This window comes from Xiphophorus couchianus, chromosome 21 (genome assembly GCF_001444195.1).
Source record: "Xiphophorus couchianus chromosome 21, X_couchianus-1.0, whole genome shotgun sequence".
Lineage (NCBI taxonomy): Eukaryota > Metazoa > Chordata > Actinopteri > Cyprinodontiformes > Poeciliidae > Xiphophorus > Xiphophorus couchianus.
Genome location: NC_040248.1, coordinates 15726005 through 15750364, shown reverse-complemented (window position 1 = coordinate 15750364; position 24360 = coordinate 15726005). Strand labels below are relative to the sequence as shown.

Here is a 24360-nt window from a genome sequence, read left to right as displayed (position 1 = left end):
AAGCAGAGAGACTGTTGGCATCTTACACCCAGACAGGGTGGTATTTACATTGTCTGGAGTCCAGAACTAGACAACGTTGCCTCCCATTCTGCTCCGGGGTCATTAAGTAGCAATATTTGATCCCAGAAAAACAGTGTTCTCTATTTGCCGTGATTCTGGTCTCAAAATTTCGGAAGCATCCGCAAATGTTATTATGAAACTGCTTGATGTGATTTACTTGTAGCTGTTTCAGTACCATGATGTGTTCAAAAGTTGGTATGAAACTGTTAATATATATATTAGTAGAACTCCTAAGCAATTTTTAAATGTTAAGGAAACATTGGAAATTGGTCTGTAATAAAAGTTCACAACAGGTAAAAATTAACAAGTTGTTACATTGATTTGAAATGTGTTGATAAAATGCAAAACCTCCTTAAAATGTTGAGTTTTTAAAATACTCAATAATACATGTTGATGGTTTAAAGGCCTTAATTGATGACATATCAAATCAAAAGCAATAAGAACTTTTATGCTTTCCTAAGACTTGAGATATTGACATTGTGCTGGCTGTGGGGAAAGGTTTGGTACTGTGCCGACTGGTAAATTTGCAAGGCAGTAAGATACCAAAAGTACTTGCAAAAAGTTTATATCTTTCAATGTCACATCATCTAGTTCATGTGTTTTCAACTCCAGTCCTCAAGGGCAGATGTTCTGCAACTTTTAGATTTTTCTCTGCTGTAACACAGCTGAATAAATAGCTGAACCAATTCAGTATGCAGTCAAGTTCAACGTATTTTTGGAGAACATAATGAGGTTCATGAAATATAGAGACAAACGAGATACACTTTTTTGTTTGTCTGCCATAACAAATATGAAGATGATATTTTTGTTTGTACCCCGTTATTTACAAGCTCTAACACATTGCTACTGAGCTGGTATATCAAATAGCTCTATATGTGTGTGAATGTGTGTGTAAAGGGGAAACTAAGAGCAAGAAGGAGGATGTTGAGGTGTAAAGTTCATGTCCTGAGGCACTAACAGCTTTCTGATTGTGTTGTTCAGGCTTAGACATCTGTCCAAAGACTGGCCAGGTAGGTGAGGAAGAGATAAAACCAGACTGTTTAAGAGAGTGAAGGCGAGTGTTTGTGTGTGCGTGTTCATCTCAGGGAGACTGCTAAAATAAGAATAAAAGGGAGAAATTAAGCAAAAGTTGTAAGTGTTTGTAATGTTTGCATGAATGTCAAATGAAATTGTAAATGTAATTTTTTTTTCTTTTTACATCAATTGTTTGACAGATTAAACATTTTCCCACAAGTAAAATCTACTACTAGTAATATCTAGTGTTTATGTATAGGGTGTACTGGGAAGGATACACTAGACCTGTCCTTCAAATCCAGGGAAAAGATGGCACATTTGAGGGTCACATTTGGAGGAACCTTTGAATTTGAACAACCTTCGTTGCATCGTTGTGACATAATCGGACTTCAAATTCTTCGGAATTTGGACTCACCCATTGTTAAATAAAACAGCAAGTTCTAACACATTGGAAACATTGTTCTACACCTAATACCACCCCCATGTTTTATTGTAATACATTAGTACAGTTAAATAACAGTATGTTGTACTATATTGACTCAGTACAGCTGTAGCCAAGTTGAAATTCGTTTAGAAACACTCTTTGAATCCATGCAGAGCTTTTCTTGTGTTGTGAATTTTTGTCGGTTTGTCTTTATGGACAGCTGTATGGCTTGATCATGTCATTATCACTTTACAACTGTGTTCCAGCTTTTCTTTTGTCAGTCCATCCTCCTGTTTTCTGCTACTAATATACTATCCAATTACATTCCTTTATCCCACTGTACCTCACTCTTCTTTCCTGTGTTGGGTGATAATAGAAGGATCCATCACACCATTAGCTGCAGGCGGTTTTATAAGCTCAGCAAAATGCTGCAGAGAGAACTCAAATTATAGGCTGTGACATTATACCTTAAAATACGCCTTGTGTTTGGGCTTGAGTCTGCGCGCGTGTGTGTGTGTGAGAGAGAGAAGGAGAGAGAGAAAGTGAGAGTGATGATGATACTGCAAGTTATGCTCCCCCTTAATGACTGATGATGCATTTCCAAGAGGAGAGGAGAAAAATGATGGCAGGTGGCAACATCTCTCACAGTGCTGTCACCCTCACTGTCTATCTGTCTCACAGCCTTTCTCTGTGTTGTTTCAACTCTCCCCTCATCTATCTGTCTTTTACTCCTAATTTGTGCCTTGGCTTTTTCCATTTTAAAATATATAAGGAAAGTCCACCTTTGTGAGATTGTGTTCTACAAATACATCTGGTATCAATATTAGGTCAGGGTTCTCAAAACGAATTGATCATCCGATTTCTTTTTTTGTGACCTTATAAATATAAGAACTCATGCAATGCTGATGCTGCTGATTTAAAATAATAATAATAAAAACACTCTTATACAATTTAACTAAGTGAACAGGATATCAGAGGTCAAAATCAAATTTAGAAGCACATTTTAAATACTCTATATACCATGGAATGTAAAAAAAAAAAAAATTATATTAACATCTAAAATGTACTATGTGCAGCAATATTTGAACTTAGATTTCATATAAACGTACAAAAAGACTTGTGAAGAACATAGGGCTTTTATCAGTAGCACGTTCTTGGGCTTGGCTAGTACAGATAAAAGTATATTCTTGCTGAGGAACTAGGACCCAGTACAGTAGTTATGCAATTGAGACAAAACATACTTGATGATTGATGTATGTTTTGTTACAAATAATTACAAATAATTTGTAATTATTTGTAATGGATACCAATGGAAGAATTTTTTTTTTTACAAGACATACACGGTATATATACAGTATATATATAATTTACCAAGAAGTAGTGTCTGTTCAAAACTAAACTTTCTAACTGAAATTCTATACCTGGTGAAACAGGACTATCAACAAAAACCTGAGAACTTTTATTACCTTTACTAATTGCTTATGCCAGATCTTATGTATCATCTGTCTTAATAGAAGAATTGCACGGGATCCATAAGCAGAAAACGTTCAAGACTCTTTATAGATTTAATTTTTATCAACCGGCATCTAGTCAGAGTTGCGGTTTTGCAATTTGTGTGATCAATTTACAACGGCCATTAAAACTAACTACCATAAACTCTTTTTTTTTTTCTGTTTATCATCATCATCATGAGGTAAACTTGTATCAGATATGTACAGCACAAATAGATACAATATTATAGTAAAACATATATTTATTAGAATAACAAAACACAAAACGGATACTCTGCCGACAGATACAGCGAATTAATACAAAGACTATCAAATCATCAGCAACTATTAATATAATTTAAAAACCCAAATGTAGTGAACCAAGGAAAATTTGTTTACACAGCAAGAAAAAATTGTAATGACACTTAATAAAACACCTAATTTTAACTTAAAATGTGACAAATTTCAGTAGGAAAATGACATGTTTTATTTCTTTAATGTCCACTGTATTGAAGTGCTTTATATTTCACTTTAAGCGGCTATAAACTGATAACAGGTGGTGGGAAATGACAGAGCGACGGTGGGGAAAATGGTCAAAGGGGAAAACACAGCACACTCCAATCAGGTGCTGGTGCTGAGCCTGTAGCCACAGGCTGTCAGCGACGCTGTGCTGCTCCAAAAACGGTCCAGCACATTTGAAGGTTGGCTCATTCATAATGAGCAAACTGCATTGATAAGGTTTACTTTCAAAACTAAAAACATCTTAAAGCTACTTTTCATGAGTATGGAGGTATTCAAGTACCAACAATTGTGTATATTTTAATTCAGCTATTCTCTTAGCTAATGATAAAACTATATATAATCGTCTGTGTGTCTTAAAAAACTTGTTGGGGATGGAGACAAAGTCATAAACATCAGATCATTTCTTTATTTTCTTTTTCTTTAGACTCTGACCATGCTAAATAAAGGCTCTCTTCTCCTTGCTGCTCCATTTGTTATTTATATTTGTTCCTGAAGGTGTCAGCAGCTGGTGACTCTGTGTCAGCTGCAAGGAGACAGAGGCCTTCAGGGCCAGGAGCAGCGGCATATTTGTGTTGCTGTGCCCATGTGCATGTGTGTTTCTTCATGCTGAAGGGAATCGGGGGTGTTTGGTTCATTAAACATGCAAATGCAAGCTTATCTTCCCCTAACACCAGATAGTGGTGAGAATAGATAAGAAACAAACCCTGCCAGAGTGGCAGACGAAGTACTCTCAGTGTGATGTGGGAAAAGAGAAGGATGCATTGAGACCAGAACCCAGATTAAAATGGAATGGAGAACTGAAGAAATATATCAAGAGGACACCAGTGAACTAAGTTTATATGGACTAGAGGAGGTGGTGTCCCTGAAAACGAACTGTTTTTCTCATTCATTCATCAGACACCTGTAATCACATTGTGAATTCAACATGTCCAACCTTTGGTTTTTGAAATTGCTTAGAATAATTAAACTCCATAAAAGTAAATGATAAATTATCCACTTATTGGCTTACAGATTGTGGGAATTCAGTATCATTCATATTTTCTGATGAGTTTATAGGTCTCCTTTTAGTCAAATTACCTGATTTTTTTAAGCAAAATAAATGTGAGAAATAAAGCATAAAAATAGATGACATATTAGGATGAACTACCTGTTTTTAATTTAGGAACTAAATTGGTCAAATTAGACAGGTGTGTCAACTGAGAAACAACTGTAGAGCTGGAGGACCTGAGGAACAAGTTTCCCATGAGTGACGGACAAGGTTGGTCATGTGGCGGAAAAAGTTTAAAAAAAAAAAAAAAATGCAAAGGAAAACACACCAGGACAATGATCCATCTTGATGATCAGAGGTTTTATTGTTCCTTCTCCCATAAGCTAAATAGACTGTTCGGATGGGATGGTAGCTTTTCTGGGTTGCATACTTATGAGCGTTTTATTTGATGGCCTGTCTGTTTTCCATCTTGTACTAGTTTTGTTTGCAAGTGGCCAGTGCAAAGCAGGATTAAATTAACTGGTTTCCAAACATGTCAAACAGCAAAGGTTAAACTTTGTGATGCATTTCCAGACAACTTGTCAGGTTGCCTCACAGATTTTGGACAATGTCAGAAAACTGAAAACTGTGACAATCTAAATACATCCTTATATTTAATGTTTGTTTTATGTGAATAATACAAAGAACTAGAGAGCAGTTAGTTTAGTGTAAGTTTGGACGTGTTTACTAAATGCATGTGCTTTATAACAAAGTTTTGTCTGCGTAGATGTGGAGTAATCATTGAATAATAGGGTATTGCAATGCTTTTACAATGTTTTTAAACGTCTTTTTAAATTGCTTCACATCCACATTTTTTGTAAGTATATCAATAAACGATGTCTGTAAATGATACCCACCTACAGATATTTCACTCATATGTAAACCACAACAAGCAATGTACTGAATAAGAAATGCCTTACATGTGGAAATTACTGTGAGCATTTCTGCCTGAACGCACATTATTTTGATGACTACCCTGTATTGAAGTGTGTGGTATATTATGCGTGAGTTGTCAGATCTTAGCGCGTTTCCAGCTGAAGGTATTTCACATAAACATCTAAAATTGCCATCTTGAGGTGACTAATTTCATTAGTTATGTCAGTCGCAGCTTTTATTTTCTCTATTCTACCAGTGTTGCCTATTTTCAGTATGAAAAATAACTTCTTTGTCTTCTAAAGCCAGCATTTAAACTATTTTTTTTTGTGTGTGGGATGCAATTTTCCTCTCATTATATTGAAGCAGGAAAGTGAGATTTTGACTGAATAGAGCTGTACATTGAAACTAAAACAGTAAAACTTCCATATGTCTTGTTTAGCTTTAAATGAAGTGTAACAGACTATATGTGAGTGATTTACATATTTTTACAAATTTCTTGTTGAATTGTTTAACGGCTACAGAAAAAAAGGGTTTCATTTCATTTGTTTAATTATCATTTTAGAAATCAAACTGTAATTTGGTTGCCGAGGGAATCCAAAATGTCTGAAAGCTCATGCTTTTGAACTTGGTTGTTTTCAGATATAACACGGAAACCTAAATAAATATGTAAGATAACCAAAAAATACCCAGAATTGTCACATTCTTCTCTTCAATGTTATTTTTAAATGAACCAACAATTAAGTTGGGGTATATTTTCACTGTTTCTTCTAGATTGTACAATTGATAAATTTGGTGAAAACTTATAAAACACTTGCATGCGTCGCACTGAAACATTTTCATCATTCTGTTCATACATTAATACATTCTGTCACACATGAAAACTTTATGAATGCATGTAGGAAAGGCACACTTATACCTATGCTTGTTCAATTTCATCTTGGAGAGGCCATGCTATTGTCCTCTGTAATAGAAGCAACTATTTTCAAGCTACTAATGAAAGAAATAAAAATAGCAACTGTTGCATACTGAAGTTTGCTTTGTACTCGAGCACATCATTACTGTGAGTGGTAATAAACAGGGAAATTACATTTGTTAAAAAACATTGATTACGCATAACTCTGGTCTAATTAAAGCAGAGAGAGTTGAGGGAAAAATAAAGTGTTAATCTATACATTTAAAGCTCAGTATAAAACATCTTTAGTTCCACTTGTCTCTTCTGGCTAATATTTGCATTATCTTCTAATTTGACATGCTGAATGCCAAAGTAAATGTGGCTGAGCGTTTTCCATTGTTGTGTGCACGTGCGTGTGTTTTATTTATTAACTACCATGCAGTGATTGCCATAAAATCCTGTGTATTGAGAATATCAAGCTCATGTGGAGCCATTCTGCTCATCACAGACTGGATGGGGAAACATGCTTCTTCCTGTTTGGATTTAAATCACAAGTGTGGATCTACAGTATGTACTGTTGTGCTATGTGGAGGTGGACAGAGTATCAGCAGTTGATCTAATGTGGCTCTCTGAAGATAAACACATAAAAAGAATATCCTTTATCACTAAAACACTGAATCTAGTAATTTCTCTTATTCATCCCAGAAGTGTACACTGAAAATGAGACTCTATTTGGTCTAAAATTTTGTTTTATTAAAGAAAATAAAACTGAGCATTAGGGTTCTCTTGCGTTAATGAAGTGTGTCTTGATAAGATATACTGTTGATACCTTAAAACCAGGCACTAGATTGTATTTATGTTTTTTTTAATAAGAGTGCAATAATCTAACCAGTCAAGCTGAAGTTGACAAGCTGAAGCATAATACTTTTCAGAGTTGAGCCTATTGCTCTAGAACAGGTAGAATAGAGGTTGTCATGATCTAATGCAAAATTAATTGGGTAATCCTTTATCAGCATGTCTGAACACAGTGTAAGAACAGGTTGTTCCTCAATCATTTCATCAAAGGGGTGAAACTAAATCAAAACTGTTAAACTGACAGGATGCCACGAAAGGTTCCTTAAATTCATGAAGTGGTGTCATGTAGAGCTGAAAGATATAATTTTCAGAGCACTTTTTTTTTTCTCATGCACAGTTGCTCAGCTGTAAGAAGGTCCTTGGTTTGAATCTGGGCCTGGGGGACTCCTGCTTCCTCCCACACTCCAAAAACTTGGTTACTCTGAATTGCCCTTAGGCATGAATGTGTGTTGCCCAGTAATGGACTGGCAAACTGTTTAGGGTGTACCCTCCCTCTTGTTCAGTGATCACTGGAGATATTTGCCAGCCTCTTCTCTGTCACCCTACAATGAGATACATGTATAGACAATGGATGAACAAATATTAGTTACACATCTTTCAAAAAATATTGGATTTGGAGTTGCTATGTTGTTCCAGGGAGTTTAATCCACTTCTAGAAGTTCTCATCAGATATGATGGTCTGCCCACTACCTGGACCTTTGGAGTTTTTACATTTAGATTAAATTTTATTCACCACGTTTTGCCCACAAACAAGGAATTTGACTTTGCTTGCAATAAAGACATCTCAAACATTTAAAAGGAAAATAAAAAAAAGTTTTTTTTCTAGATATGTATATTTAGAATACTTACAAAAGAGGGTTGCTGTACAATTGTACCACGGTCAGCTAAGACCCGATTGGTTTAGTCCTGGGGAAAGAAAATATTTTTTGCTAATAATGCTCTGTTTTAAATGTAGGATATGCAAAGCCAGTAGGTGAGCTAATAGACTGCACCTTGGAATCCTGCAACTGCTGGGCTAGAGGTATATTGGATGGTAATTTGATGTGAACATGTTTATCTCAGTTGTCAGACATTCAAGTCTTAACTCTGAATTGGGAGTTAATGGCTCGAGACATGACTTGAACTTGGAAAGAAATGTCTTGTAAACATCTGACATTTCATTGTATTCCATTCATATTAGGAAACAAACACATAGAGACATACGTACATATGTTATTACTGCTACTTTCTGGAAAGGCTAAATGGCTTTTTATGTGCATTTTGAAGACCGTCAAAATTCAAATGAACCAGTTGTCTCCTTAGGAATTTGTCCTTACATCTTCACACCTTCAACTTCCCCTTTGTATTCCTTGAGCGTACACACATTTCATAATTCATTTCACTAAGCTTAAGTGATCTAATTTTTGAATGCTCTAGTGGATTTCAGATGACTCAAAAAAAATGGAATTTGACAGTGTGTGTCGTTACCTGTGGGTAAAGAGACTCAGGATTAACGACTGTGTTTTTCACATTAAATATTACAGGACTGGTTTGCTTAGAACTCTGGTTGCTGTAGAAGCAAAGGTATCATCATTTTTAAGTATCAACTAAGTACTTCTATAAATGCTAGATTTTCTTCTTCAGAGCAGTAAATATAGAAATAAAATTTTACTTTACAAAATACTATTTTACTGTAACATACTGTAACACAAAGTAATGGAAAAATGCCATAACATATTTTTAATAGTTGCCAAGTCAATAATGGCACAGTATAATGTGGAGTTTAGTGTAAATCCAAGAATGTCTTCAATTCATTTTAAAAGAAGGTAAAGACAAAACCCTACATTTTTATAGGTTGTCCTTTCTTCTATTCCTAACAGTCCACAGTAAATAAAATCAAAATTTAAAATGGTATTTTATTAGACAGAGAGAGGAGTATATAGTCTCTGGTTGAATAATATGTCACAACATTCGTGCTGCAGGCAGCCTTGCAAAAATGAGTATAAATGTTAGACCAGCCATGTCTGTTTGGAGCACAATAACACAGAGTACAGCAAGTGTCAGACCATTCGTCCCTGGTAAATTATGCATGGAGTTATTCTGTTATTATCTGTCAGTGCAAAATGGCCATTATCTCCCTATCATAATATGAGTATTAGGTTGGCAAATTGACGGTGGTCCACAGATTTTTTTTTTTTTCCCTGAGTAGAATTAGTTTGACCAACATTCCCTGGATTCATATACAGATTAAGGAAGTTTAAAAGCTGTATATCCCACTTATGCACACAGAATGGGTGTTTGAATGTGTCTTTGCTTTCTATAGTACTTCTTTTTGCATGTATATGAATGTGATACATTCAAGTGGATATGTATGCATGCTGAAATGAGATGAAACCTTTATGAAGAAAATGACCTTATGCTGGTATTTTCCTTCCATCCATAAAGAGGAAATTGAAGATGGTGTAGCAAAGGTCACTTATGTTGGACATGAACTTTAGCCTTGTGAACTCTTTGTGTTTTTATTTTTTTATCGCAGGTCACTTCAAATGATCTTGTAGGATTATAGATTTAGTCAGACTTGTAGCAGATTGTAAGGTTATTTGTGCAGGTGGAGTTCTTGCATTAAAAAAGAGACTTTGACCTTGCTAAGTTATTACTGTCCATTTGTTTATCTGAATCTTCTGCAGCACAAGTGAGAGTTTCTCATATATATTCATTCAGCTTTTAAAATGACTGTATTACTGATGTATCTAGGCACATTAAAAGTAAATTGCAATGCAAATACTTTAGCCTAAAAATTTGCCCTGCAATATGTGGGGCTTGAAATACTGAATGGGAAAGGAGAAAGTTTTAGAGTTTCATTTTGTTTATTGGAGTTTTCAATACCATGATGCATTGTTATAAGGGTTTTGTTGCAGCTGTCAGACATTAGAAGTTATTTCAGAACACTTTGACTGTAGACAATTATTCTCTATCCCAACTGTTGAACTGTCATTCAGCTGTCATAGTTACAAAAGTATGTTCCCAGCCTTGTTCTGAGGACAATAGACTGGCTTCTGAATAAACCATCAGAAACTGTGAACACACAGATGAACATACACAAACCCACATACTGTGAAGCACCAGCCATAGCCATATAGTCATCCATATAAACAAAACACACTATGCCTTTCACCTTTGGAGATTTGACACATTTTGTTGGCCGAAGTGACTGTGAATTTATTCTTTCATTCCACAATGTCATCTCATCCCCTCTCAACACAAAGGCATTTTAAAAAATCTCTTCCTTACACCCACTTCCTAAGCAGAACATAAAAGCATTCCCCCTCTATGCTGACTGACATGCTAATGTTGTGGTGTCACACAGTCATGCTCATGATGAGGATGAGGGGCAACAATATTTCCCCAATATTATATGGTAACCACAAAAGGGATGATATACATCTTTGCAACAGTGAGATTGACAAAAATGATAGTTGTCCTATTTCTATTTACAAATGCACAGCAGACAGCAAAACACTCATATGATAACATGTGAGATCTCCCCAACATGCACAACATTTTCCTAAGAACATTTTGATATCTCTGTATTGTGATGCCAACATATTAAGAGCAGAGCGGTGAGATGTGGTAGCATGGTGGAAGCAGTGTTGGCTTAATTCCTGTATGTATTTGTGATATAAAAATATAAACAAGCTGAACTTGCCACTCAAAGCAAGATCAATGTGATAGTAACTCCTATACCACTGCACTATGCAGAATTCCATCAGACATATCCAACAGAGATGCAAGTATATGATTAAATGGCAAAAAAAAAAAACAGTCTTGGGCACTACCTTTGTTAGTTGAATGCTGATAAAAGGGAGGGGATATAAGGTTGAGGGAAATAAGATAATGGCAGAAGCACACAAAGCTGGACAAAACCGGGTACATAATAATTATTCAAATATTGCATTGACCCATTTTTCCAGAAACTGAGATACTGTTTCATATTTTTCACAAGTCATTCATGTTTAGAAGTATGTTAGCATAGAGATTGGTCCACCTGTCACACTGAATAACCAAAGACTGTAAATAGTTTTATTTAGATTAATATGTAAAAGTAGATGTAAGTATATTTGTTCACTGTAGAGCGACTCGTTTCCACACTGAAGAGCAATGCTGTCAGTAAGAGTCACGTTGCTCTTCAGTAATGCAGACTGAGTCCTAATGACTCAATAATGGAGTTTTGCTCCTAATTTTAGCAAAGGTTTTAAAACCAGCTCTCACTGGCATAGTGTGTGGAAGGACTTTTATTTACATGTTTTTGTATGTCTCTGTTGTATATTAAGAAGTTGGAAAAACAAATCAAAAAAATATTTGGTTTAGCAACGTGTATTTACATCAAAACAGTCTTGCTACAGTACATGTATATATTTCATAGGATGTGTATATATGCATGCATGTTAAGTTCTCAAGCAACGGTAGAGGACGCTGTCTGTCGATCTTGGTTGGGCTGTGCTTTAAAGCAGTCCTGTGAATTTAAACTGTCTCATGAATACAGTCTTGCTGTTCAATGTGAGGCTCTGCCTCGCGGGGTGTGCTGTTGTGGCATAGCTGCTGAAGATGCGATCTTGTGGAATAATGCTGCAGTTATTAAATCTCTCTTGGGTCTGTTGGTATTGTGAGGTTCTCATGAAAAGATTTTCCTCTCTCGCCTTTCTGTCTCTTTTACCAGCAATACTGTATCACAATGTTACTCTGCTGTCTGTTGTAGTGCTTTTGAAATCCATCAAATTCATTACAGGACATGGAACTACAATTTACCACAGCTTGATAATCATTATCATGACCAGTGTCACCCACTGTAACCTATGTAATAATTGAGATCTTGTCTTTAAGACCTTGTTTTGTTTTTCCATTTGCTTGGGTTTTATGAAAAGTTTTGGATTTAAACTCACTGTTGCAAAGAGACCACTTATGTAAACCCAGAGTAACATAATGTAGACAAGAGCAAGCTTAAATTTAATACTTGACCAACAAATCCAAATCAATGGAGTTAGTCAAAAAGATCACTACAACTCATTTTAGCAAAAATGTACATAGGATGCAGACTAAATCAAAATGACCAATTCACAAATCTGTTGCCTTCTGGTCAAAACCTAGTAATCCATAATAAAGTGGGTCAAAGAAAGGCAAAGGTATTTCTCAAATATTCCTTTGCATATATTCTATTTTAATACACAGATTAAAGTAAACAGAAATAAAAGATAAATGTTAACCTTTTTTTTTCATTTTTGTTCAAGATAAGACTTAAATATATTTTTAAAAAATCAGTAGTAGATTTAATAATATGGTTCTAAAAATAATGTATTTTAAGATCTTTTTGCACATCTCTGCCAGAAGTGTCAATAAATGTGTCTGGAAGTGTAGCTTCTGACCACTTTTAAGTACTGAACAAACAGTCTGACTACAATCAACTCTGACCTTTCTAGTACTCACTGTGGCTGGAAATCAGCTTACCTACAAGATACCAGAGTTCCCGAGGACAGTCGAGATAGCAGAAATCCACATTATATTTAAAACACCAACCCATCCGAAATCCACTGAGCTAAGCTTATCTTATCTTGTTTACAGACATTACATTATTCTTAATTAGGTTTGATGGTAATTGTTCTGTAGCTGCAGGGTCCTAAAGCTGGCATTAAAAGGTATTAAAGCCCAAGGTCCATAACTTATCATATACGCTGTAAACATCTAACTGTACAAGGACTCCAAAGTTGACAACTCGGTAAATCTCAGTTGTAGTTTTACCAGGTGGAATACTAAACAGTTTAATCAGGACACACACACACACAAACCCACAACCAGATGGAATAATGATGTAGATGAAGTCAGATGAAAGAATCTATATGTGTCCGTTAGTCTGTCTGTTTCGACATTGATTAGTCGGCACAGCTCAATAGTTCTCTCTGGCTTTCTCGTTCAACCTGTCTGTTTTCTCCTGTCCTCTTTGTCTCCCCCCCTTTTCAACAAGCATCAATCACTTGTGCATTGACAGTGAAAAAGAGAATGTTTGCACTTGTGCAGTTGTAATCGTCAACATCATCTGTTTTGACTTAAATGAATGTTGTTTTGAGAATAGGACCCTATATAAATAGAGCATTGAGTGGGGGGAAATATGGAAAATTGCCTTTTATCATATCATAATGTTCTCATCAAAAACATACTTGATTAATTCACTTGTCTGAGAAATCTTTGAATCTGCTGGGGCAGCCATTTGGGGTCCATTTGGAAGACTAATCTTTATCCATGTGTGGATTTGCAAACTGAAATCTAGCTTTTCATGTTTCTGTTGAAGTAAAGGTTTCTTCGTATACAAATCATATCTCCAGCTTTTCTGAGCAGACTGAAGCTAAGAAAGTGCTGCTGTTGACTGACATTTTGTTTTCACATTTCTTCTTCACATTTCTTCCTCTTTAATGACAGGGATTGTTGTCCACTGAACTGATGGATCATCATTTGACTTTTTCATGGAGCATATTCTGTGAAATCCGCGTGTTGACACGTTTGGGAGGAATCTTTGCCAGTGTGTTTGTGTTGATTTTTATACCCCAAATCCTTTTCTTAAGGGGGATGAAATTGAGTCAGACAGATATCGGTGTGCAATCTCATTCAATCACAGCTGAGCCCTCAGCCTCTCAAGGGGGGACCTCTTTATTCATAATCGCACTGCTGATCTGGTGCTAATGGTTACATTTTTTCTTTTCTGTTTTTCAATCTGTTTTTCACATCATATACACAAATGCTTTAAAGAAAAATGAATTTGCATATACAGTCTCTACACCTTTTATTACAATTTTCAATACTTTTTGGGGTGTTAAAAACTGTAATATGATTTTTTTTTTAAACTTTAACTGTCATTTGACTTTGTAGAAATCTTATCAGTAATTTGTCTCTTTTTGTCAGCTCCACAGATGAACAGTTTCGCTGGAATGCTCAAGGTAAAAATCTCTATGAAAGTTTGTGGTTTTTTTCTGTCTTTGTTTTCATCTTGTTAACTAGCAAGAGCTTGCATTGTACATTACATAAATTCTGTCACAGCCACATTTTTTTTTCTCATTTGCAAAGAGTTTTGAATGAAAATTTCAGATAATCAACTTAATTTTGATACCAGACAAAGACAACCTGGGTGAACACCAAATGCTTTTTTGACTGACTAATTTATTGTTGGCCACAAAAAACCAGCTGATTGTCTCATCCTTGGAGATATGGTTGATGTTTTGATGTTGTCTTCTAAAAATGCTGTTAGTTTTGAAACCCATGTAACAGGATGCACACCGTCCATAAAATCTATTCAGTTTAGAAAATATTTTTCCCAAAGATATTTTTCTTTTTGTTGAGTCATGAAGGCTGACCTTACCTGAGAAAAGCAAGGACTCTTTCAGATTTTGTTCTGGGTTCTTTTGTGACCTGAATGTGGACAATGCTCTCTTTAACTACGTGTGGTAGGCCAGCCACTCTGGCTTCACAATTTATTTATTTTTTCATCTGAGAAATGATGACTGTGGTTCACTGTAGTGTGTAGTATAAACTTGTTATTAAAGGCTATATGGCTGAAATCTCTTTGTATACTTGATGTGTCAGAAAGGTTTAAGTGACTTTATGATTTAACAAATCAGGCAGTAATCACACATAGATGTGACTTGTGAAATTGAACTAAAATGTATTAAATCACAATTATTTGATTTTTTTTTACTTCGTACATTTGGTGAGGTTGGTTTGGAGAGCCGTTTTTCCCATAATAAACCTCATTGTCCTTTGAAACTACATTTTATGTTAACTCAGATAATTTTGGTTTGATATTAAAATATGTCATTTTAAATGGCAAAAAAAAAAGACGCCCAAGGAACCTAGTAAAAATCAAATTAGGTATACACTTTCACAGAAAAACATAGTGAAATACACTTTTGTTAAATTACAAAAGCACACAGATGATAATGGTTGGTTTGCAAAGACACTTTTCACTATGTGTCTTTGCAAAATACCTTTTGCACAGATTCTTAAGTGTGCATGTAAATAACACCAGCATCATTTTCTATTTTTGTTTCCCTTATTGTCTTATTCGTCTACTGTCTCCTGCATATTTCTGTGTGTATTCCTAACTATGGATAAATAGTTTAGTTGTCTAATATAATAAATACTTCCACATCTCATAATTTCCTGTTGTGGGTAATGCTTTATAGGCTGTTATAGGAAAGTGCCTAGAGTCCTGAGAGATCTGTTAGTCTCATTCTCTTTCCAGCTTTGTCTTTTTTTTTTTTCCATCATCTTCCACTGAATTCCCTTTTTTTTCTTATCCACAGCAGATGGACAAAAGGACATCGAGGATGAGTTAACGACTGGTTTAGAGTTGGTCGATTCTTGCATTCGCTCTCTACAGGAATCAGGAATTCTTGACAGCGGAGAACGTAAGTAAACTTAATCGCCTTGGGTTTTTTACTGTTTGTGTTTGGCTTGTGTAATTTAACTGATTAAGAACTAAAGCAACATGCGTTCATCAGTTCTGCATATTTTAAATACACTTGAGTTTTACATGGTTTTACTCAATATGTGTCATTACTGTTGTAATGTTGAGTCAGGCAGTTAACCCCGTCAACAGCAGAACAATTGGAGAAGAACAGAACATGCAGTTCCAGGAGAAATTACTAGGCCACTTTTTCCACAATTTAGACTTTTTCTTAAAAATTAAACCAACAAATAATTGAAATAACAACATCTAATAATGATCGAAAGGCAGCCATTGTGCTGTGTAAGGTCTTGTATGGTGTAAAGTCTAAGATTAGATACATGCAGTTCCAGGAGTAATCACGAGAAAACTTTTCTTAATGTTAAACTTTGACTTAAAATGATATCAAAGAAATACATGAAATGATAAAATCAAAATCTTATTGAAGGGCAGCTCTTGTGCTTTGTAAGGTCCTGTTAAATTTTCCGGGCATTTTCTTTTCAGGTCATTGCTTTTGGAACAAGGCATTCCCATTTCGCTTATTGTCTGCTGACCTTTTGGATGGCTGATTTTGACAAACTCCATTTTAAAAGCACCACAGTATAAATTCTGCATATAAAAAACATAAAATATGTTCTTTTTCATGCCTCTAGAATAACATGCATATTAAGCAGTAAATATCTCTTTATTTCACATGTTAGAGGTTAGAATCATTATGCATGCATCCAAAAACACTAGTTTGTGTTCTTGGATGCACAAAAACACAAACAAAAAGTCAGATCTTTGAAAAGATCCGACTTTGAAAAGGCAGACCTGATAACTTTCAGACACCTGATTTTGCTAGATTTACCTGATTTGTTTCCATTTTGCTTTAATAAGAAAATGATTGTTCAAATACATCTTTAACGGTGGGGAGACATATTTGATAATTAGATTATTATCTTGTCTGCAGGAAGTGTCAGTCTTTGACACTCACTGTATTCACTTTTGTTGTCAATGTTCCAGACCCCTGACTTTAGTTTCACATCAAAATGGGTGAATTAAGGTATATGGGATTGTGTGCATTTTAATTCCAGTGTAAACGATCTACAAAATTTCCAGCAGTAAATAAATGAAATCCTGACATGTTCATGTTTTCACTCAAAGGCTGCACACAAAGAATCATTTTTAGCTTGCTAGAGAAGGGTTGGTCGAGGGTGATACAGCACATAATTAATTCTGCACAAACGCATAATAAAACCTTCCTGTCAAACCAATTTCTACCTCTACACCAGCCTTTTTATACTTTGGTGTGTTTACTGGCTATGCATGTTTATATTAGCCCCATTTTTAAAAAAAAAAGTTTTATTCTTTCAAATACATCATAAATATACACAAATGAAAGACATTCAAGAAGACATTTAATGTTCACTTCAATAAACCCTTTTGTTTGCAAAATCTTGAAACACCAAGCAGGTTCTGCATTCATATAATTTATATGAATTAATATGATAAAAAAAGTGGTCACATAAGGCAACCAACTTTTTATAGAAATACTTGTTGAACTATGCTGTTGCAAACATGTCATATTTGATGCTAAATTTGATATAAATGAGATAAGCAAATTAGTTCTGTTTAAAAAGGAGTTTTCCAATTTTCAGTACATATCAGGTGTTAAGACTGTTCTTCCTATGCAAGATCTTGAAACTGCCATTCAAGACTTCATTTCCTGCCTTGCAGATTGTTGCAATGCACATTACGTTAGCCAGTCCTCTGAAATATATATTCTTTTCAACCTTGCCTTAGGTTGGCATATTCGCATCCTACCTTGCTTGTATTGTGTTTTCTTTGATGATTCGCCAACAACCGGGTGCAGAGCAACAATAGTTCACACAGCAGTTGCAGATGATCAAAGCAAATGCTGTACAAAAATAGCATTGCTGCTTTTTCGTTAGTGTTGTGTGGATAAGACTGCTAATAAGTCTGCTGGAAAAAATGTTTTTAGGACTTGAGCTTTTTTTTTTTTTTTTTTTTTTGAGAGAAGCACATTTAGAGAAGCATCATATTTAGGCCCTGCACACATGGAGACAAGCACAATATATTTTTGTTAATGATAGAGAAAAAATGTGCATTCACATGACAGGATGCAGCGTCACAACAAACGGATGTAGTAGGTATGCCAGGCCAAATGGTGGCACTGTGACACGGCCAGGAAAAACAACAAACTACAAAAAACGACAGCAAAAACCACCATGGCACCATGAGGCAGACACTTTGCACCTACCAGGATTCTGTTATGAAATCCTAAATCAATTCTTCATGTACATCACACATTTTTGTCTGAAACTCTGTTGAGACGTTGTTATATAAAAGTCACAAAGGGACTAATTTTCCTTGGCTACATTGCAACTTATCATAGTCATTTTGATGATTGCGAGACCTTTGCTGTATGATTATTTCCCTCCATCTTATTAGCATAATCTGAATTAATTTGAGTGTAAATTCAGCCAAAGATGTTGAGTTTCCTTCATTAGTATGTCTTCATTAGTATGCCTTCTATATGAAGGCAACGTATAAGTTTGGTATCTGCCAATCATAATGCCAAACAAACTTCACGTAACAGGTTTGATGGCTAAGAGAAAGCATACACCATTTCTGTCTCATAACACAGAGCATAACAAGCACTGAAGCTCAGTGACGATGAGTTTAGGAGTTCCTACTCTGACTGCGTAACACAAAAGTGCTGTATTAATAATTCATAAAAAGCCAGGGATGAATCATGATGAAAGAAGACAAGTCTTATGAAGGCGAGAGGCAGAGGAGTTGATCCTGGCTCACAGCGCACAGAGGGAAAAGCATCCTGGGGAGAGAGGAAAAGAGCAATACAGAGCAAGCAAATAGATAGGGGAAAGAAATGAGAAATGGTAAAAAATACTTATTTCTCCATTTATTTTGTGATAACAAATACTCAGAGTTTGAAGAACTAAACCCTGGTTTTATGTCGCCTCTTATGAAATTGTTTTAATCCCCAGTTTGGCATATTTACATGCAAAACATGTAAAATTGTTGAAATTGCCTTCCATAGAGTATCTAATTACAACTAAATACAACATTCAAATCTAATGTTATATTTACTCACCTTTCATTGTTGCAAGGCTTTCTTAACCATATCACCCCAGCTGATAATATTTCTAGGATTTTGAAAAAATCCTTTAGATTTTTCTATTTTAATTGATATAAGTAAATATGTATATATTTATAAGGTATAAGGTACAAAAAACAGAGAGATTTCCGACTGTAGCTGTGACTGTGGCAAGAGGAGGAAGCTCACTTTTATGAAAGTCAAGGTGAGATTTCGAAGTATTATTAAAGTCGTAGTTAAGATTGACCAGGGGGATATTTCTAAATCATTTTCTGCATTAACACTTCAGTGGTGTTTAAGTTGTCATACTGCATTCATTTAGCAAAACATGTTTTACTATTTGGAAATCTCATCACCAACAGCTAAGGGAGAAAAAGAAGTTGTTAAAAAGATTCTTCCTTTACTTACCTGTTTCACACATTGGCTGAATGAAGTTTTCAAATGGTATCACTGGGAAGGAAAACAAGAAGCTCTGTCTAAGCTGTTAGACCTTCCCTCCATCATTACTTTTCGACTCAGCCCTCCTTTTCCCTTCCACTACATTTCTCTGCTCCTCCTTCTTTTCCCATTCTCTGTGTTCTCTGTTTCTCCCTTCCTCTGCTAATAAATTATGTATGCCATCTCCAACTCACAGAGTGCTGCACTGCTGCACTATCTGCTCTAAATTGCTGCTCTCTCTCCCCCATTTCACTTTTTGCCTCTCAATCTCTCCTCTTTCACGCCCCCTCTCTTTCTCACTCTTAATCTCTCACTCTCTTTCTCGCACACAAACTCAACTCCAAACCCCCTCTCCGCCTACCCAACCATGCACCACAACGGCCTCAATCGGTAGGACCGGCTCTTCTTTCCCAGAGTTCCTTGCAGCTCAACTCCACCCCGGAGGCTTCGCTCCAGTACTCTGCCAGCTACCATAGCAACCAGACCCTCGCCCTTAGCGACAGCATTTCTGCAGCAACTCCTCAGCGCAGCGGGCAGGTTGGAGGAGCCGTGCACAGCTACAACCAGGTAGGAAACACTGCTGTGAAACGATGGTGATGCAGATGCAAGTGGCGAAAACCTCGGACCGGATCGTGTTTGAACTTTTAAGTGTTTCCGACAACTTTTGGTTTGTGCAACTGCTTGATAGGGCGAAACATGTTTGTAGCTGTCTTCAGAAGCCTGTGAAGCTACATCTTCTGAAGTGTCTGCCGCCTGACCGTGCAGCTGCACAATTTACAAATTTAAACTTGTAAGAGACTTCATGTTGTATAGTTCAGAAGGATGTTTTTTTTTTTTCTCTGTTCCTTGCTGATCCATTTCTGTCTCACTAGTGCAGAGTCTCACAGCATGTTGATCAGTTTGACATCATAGTTATTGAGTCTATTTGATGAGTGTTTAATTATATGTTTGTAAAGGACCCAATTTCATTAGCCTTGCTGAAGTCCAGAAACGCCAATCCTCCTCCTTAATACATGAACTGGATTTTGACACAGTTTTTGATGACAAATTCATTAAAGCGGTTTAATGGGAGACCGGTAATTGGACAGAAATGAGGAAAAAATACATAAATGCATGCTGAGAAATCTCAGCACATGTCTTGTTTAGAACTTGAGAGCGAAAGCGAGAAACGGTCACATATAAATCAGAGCAGAGAGAAACCCACCAAATTACTTTAGAGCCTACAGCAGCCAATTATTTCTCATTTTCAAGTCACAAACATATCAATGGTAATACTGTGACTGGAAACAGTTACAGTACGTACACACGTAAACTTGCAGACACCTACGCATCTGCTTAATCAGTGAGCATCTGCAGTGCTTTGTTATAAATAAATAAAAATATATTTATCTATCTATCTATATATATATATATATATATATATATATATATACACAGTAGAGACCAAAAGTTTGGACACACCTTTTAATTCAATGAGTTTCCTTTATTTTCATGACTAGTGACATTGTAGATTCACACTGAAGGCATCAAAACTATGAATAACACATGTGGAAATATGCACTAAACAAAAAAGTGTAAAACAACTGAAAATACCCCTTATATTCTAGTTTCTTCAAAGTAGCAACCTTTTGCTGTGATTACTGCTTTGCACACACTCTGCATTTTCTTGATGAGCTTCAAGAGGTAGTCACCTGAAATGGTTTTCACTTCATAGGTCAACCTGCCCTGTCAGGTTAATAAGTGGGATTTCTTGCCTTATAAATAGTCATGAAAATAAAGAAAACCCATTGAATTAGAAGGTGTGTCCAAACTTTTGGTCTGTACTGTGTGTGTATATATATATATATATATATATATATTTCCTCTATCAGGGACAAATGTTTCATTTGCCAAAGATGATTGGGAAACAAAAGTAATCAAGATATTTAATATTTGCTGATTTTAAACCAGTGATCAAACTAAGAGGCATCTATTAAACTTTTGGGAATTTGTTTTACTCATTTGACTGTCTGACTTTTGTTACATTCTCGCTGTCTTACAAACACAGAAGGGGACGCCCTTTGCTTCAGATGAAGCTCAGCGTTATCCTCTATTTGAATACGTAACACATGAGAAAAAGATGGAAGGAAAAAGCAATAGAGAGAGGGATGAATGTTAAATATTTTTTGCCCCTTTCTGCAGTGTTCCTGTCCTCCTTTCCCACCTCTCATCCTCCTTCCCCTGTCCTTTCTCCTCTCCATCTCTGTCCATGTGAGCGTGTGTGTGTTTGTGTGCTCTTTCCTCTGATGTTTGGGCTTGTCAGTGTAATGGGGATGCTGCTGTCAGCAGAGTTTTGTTGCTCATGAATAGCTTTATGTATGCCAGAACTGAGAGATGGGAAGGTTCAGCTTGCATACATGTACTGTACAAGAATTAAGTGTACGCAGCTTTGTGTGCAACGGGGGTGTTACTATTACATGCAATTATTAAACCACATGTGTGTACCAAGGATATGTTTGTTTAATGTTTGTTTGAGTGACTGTTTAAAGAATAAGGAAAGAGTAAGACAAAAGGTCTATCATGTTTCTTTTTTGTAGGATATTTTTAACCCAAAGTGGTCTTGCTTTAATAATGCATGGCTGCATGGCACCTAAAACATCCCAGTCGTTTACTGCTGTGAGTAGGAGATAAAGTGAAATCACAAAGTTTCTGGGATCTTTTTTCTGTTAGTTACCTAAACCAACCATTCGACTTTTACTTATTATTCATTTACACATTTGTTTACATATTGATCCATTCACCCATCACTCCAGACTCTATTTTTTACTGAGCTTTCTGACTTCTGAGCAAACATGTAGCTTGAAACTGTTTTGAATACTGCTTTTTCAAAGTAATTTATAAATTATTGATAGAATATTTAAGCAGTTTATGTGCTTTATGTCACCAGCTTTAGATCTTCAACTTGGTTTTATGACCCATTAAACAATTCTGAAGACTCATGGAATTCCTCAAACTTGAAGGCCATAATCTTCTCTTCACTACTGGGACTTGCTTACTCTGACCACTATTAAGTTCTTGAAGCTGTTATAACAACCATCTATCATGAAAGCTGTTAACTCTCAAAAATGTGTCCTCTTGATTCATTTGTGGCTTTGGGTTTGTCAGACCTCTTCCTGTTCCAGTTTCTGAGTTCATCTTGATGGTGAAGGAAACTGTACTCACTGACACCTTGAATTTCCTTGCAATTTCTCTGTAGGAAAGGCCTACATTTATAAAGGCTATGATGTTCTGTCTCTTAATTGCCCTTTTCTTGCAATTTTTGTAGCTACACACTACTGTCTGCTGCACACACTGTTCAATAGATGCTCATGAAGCATCTATTCCAACTTCACTTTTATGCAGACACTTGAATTAGTACCACATCAACTTTCAAGGCTTGATCAACCTCCATTGCTGCAGAACAGTTGTGGATCATTTTGTGTTCCCTGAAAAATACTTTACAATTCTTTAACCAACACTGACCTCCGCACCATTTCATACATATGCACATAAATTTAGTTCAGAGTTGGTACAGAGTTGGTTGAGATGATGGGACAAAAGTTGGAGGAAAAAAAAAGTGAATAGTCTATTAAGAACACAACATTGGCCCGATCATAGTTGTGAACATAGTGACGATCATAAGGCAGTTTTATTTTGACAAAATATAATCATGCAACAAAATCTTCATATTTACCTGAAAAGAAAGATGTTTAGACATACTAAACTTTTAGATTTCAACCTGATTAAAACATTTTCATCGGATTATAAAAGATTATCTTTGAGAAAAATGTAAATATGTTCACAACAATGAATGCGACTTATAAAAGTAAAGCCTGAACAGTAAGGTTTACTACATTTTGTCATTGAGCTTCTGCTCTTACCTATGAATAAAAATGTCTTCCTTAATTATGTCATATTTAAGAATATTTACCTTACATTTTACTTGCTTACATTACTCTGAATCTCAGAGCTTCTAGAATTGAATCGAGTTTAGAATAATACGTTTTTTTGAGCTTCATTTTCATGACGACTTGTGGATTGGAATTGTAAAAAGTATGTGTTTCAAGTGAAAAGAAAACAAAATAAAAACACACTGTATTGTGAACATGTTCAAATGATGAAACATATGAATGTGCAAAAACATTTAATAGGAACACTTGGGGATCATACACTTATGACCCATCGCCTTTTCCATTTCCCCCCTCCTCTCTCTTGCTAAACAGCTGGGGCAACAGTGGCTCAGGGGTTAGAGGTTTGTCCAGTTCAAACCCCTGCTCTGTTTGTCTCAGCTGTTGTGTCCTTGGGAATAACACTTCACACGCCTTACTTGCTGGTGGTCAGAGGGTGATGCCGTTTGATTGGCAGCCTCGCTTCTGTCATTCTGCCCCAGGCCAGCTCTGGCTACAGTGAAGCTCACGACCATCAGTGTTGATGTGTCTACAACTGGTGTGTGTAAGGTGCTCTGGAGTTTTCAGACTTGGCAAAGTGCTATACAAATGCTGGCCACTTAGCATTTAAATAGTCAATTTCTGTTTTTTGTTTCAGTGTATTCTCTCTTCTCTGCCCATCTTTTTCTTCTATGTTTGTCAAAAATTAAGATAGCTATAGAAAAATTTGTTCTCATAATTGCGTCTTGGAAAAAAAACAAATGAACAACAAAACAATTGTGCTGGAGCCACATGTTTGTTTTCTACGAGAAATGCATTGGAATTTATTGTAAGGTGAAAAACATAACCAGAAACAGCCTCTGGAAAAATAATGGAAGCCCTGAGTCTGTTCATCCTGCTGTATTTGTCTCAGGAAGATTTGCTGAGCAGGCAGGTTTTCTTTCCTCCTCGGTGTGGCTACACAACAGAGTAACTGCAGATATTAACACCTGGAAACAATTTTACAAATATAACCTCCAGACACAACCCTAGTGTGTGTGCACGCAAGCATCATTAGCGGCTTCATGTTATCAGGTGCTTATCAAAAAGTTTTAAAAGTGTGTTTTTTTTTGTGTATCTCTTGTAAAATAAAAGTACAATTGAAATATAATGGAGCAGATTCTCACAGGCCATGCAGTGTTATTTAATAGTACGTCAAGAAGGACATTTTCACTACATTTGAAGAACAACATAGACAAAATTCCTTCATTTGTGAAATAGCGTTAATAA

The 24360-nt window shown here is 35.9% G+C and overlaps 1 protein-coding gene across 6 annotated transcripts in view; it reads left to right on the top strand.

Annotated features, from left to right (window-relative positions):
- ctnnd2a (catenin (cadherin-associated protein), delta 2a) overlaps positions 1 to 24360 on the top strand; it is a 218493-nt gene that overhangs the window by 67778 nt on the left and 126355 nt on the right. For all 6 annotated transcript variants that reach the window (XM_028005386.1, XM_028005383.1, XM_028005385.1 and 3 more), the window contains exons 4-6: positions 14088 to 14122; positions 15485 to 15589; positions 19581 to 19753. In XM_028005386.1, the coding sequence (XP_027861187.1) occupies positions 14088 to 14122; positions 15485 to 15589; positions 19581 to 19753 (313 nt within the window). The remainder of the gene's footprint in view (positions 1 to 14087; positions 14123 to 15484; positions 15590 to 19580; positions 19754 to 24360) is intronic.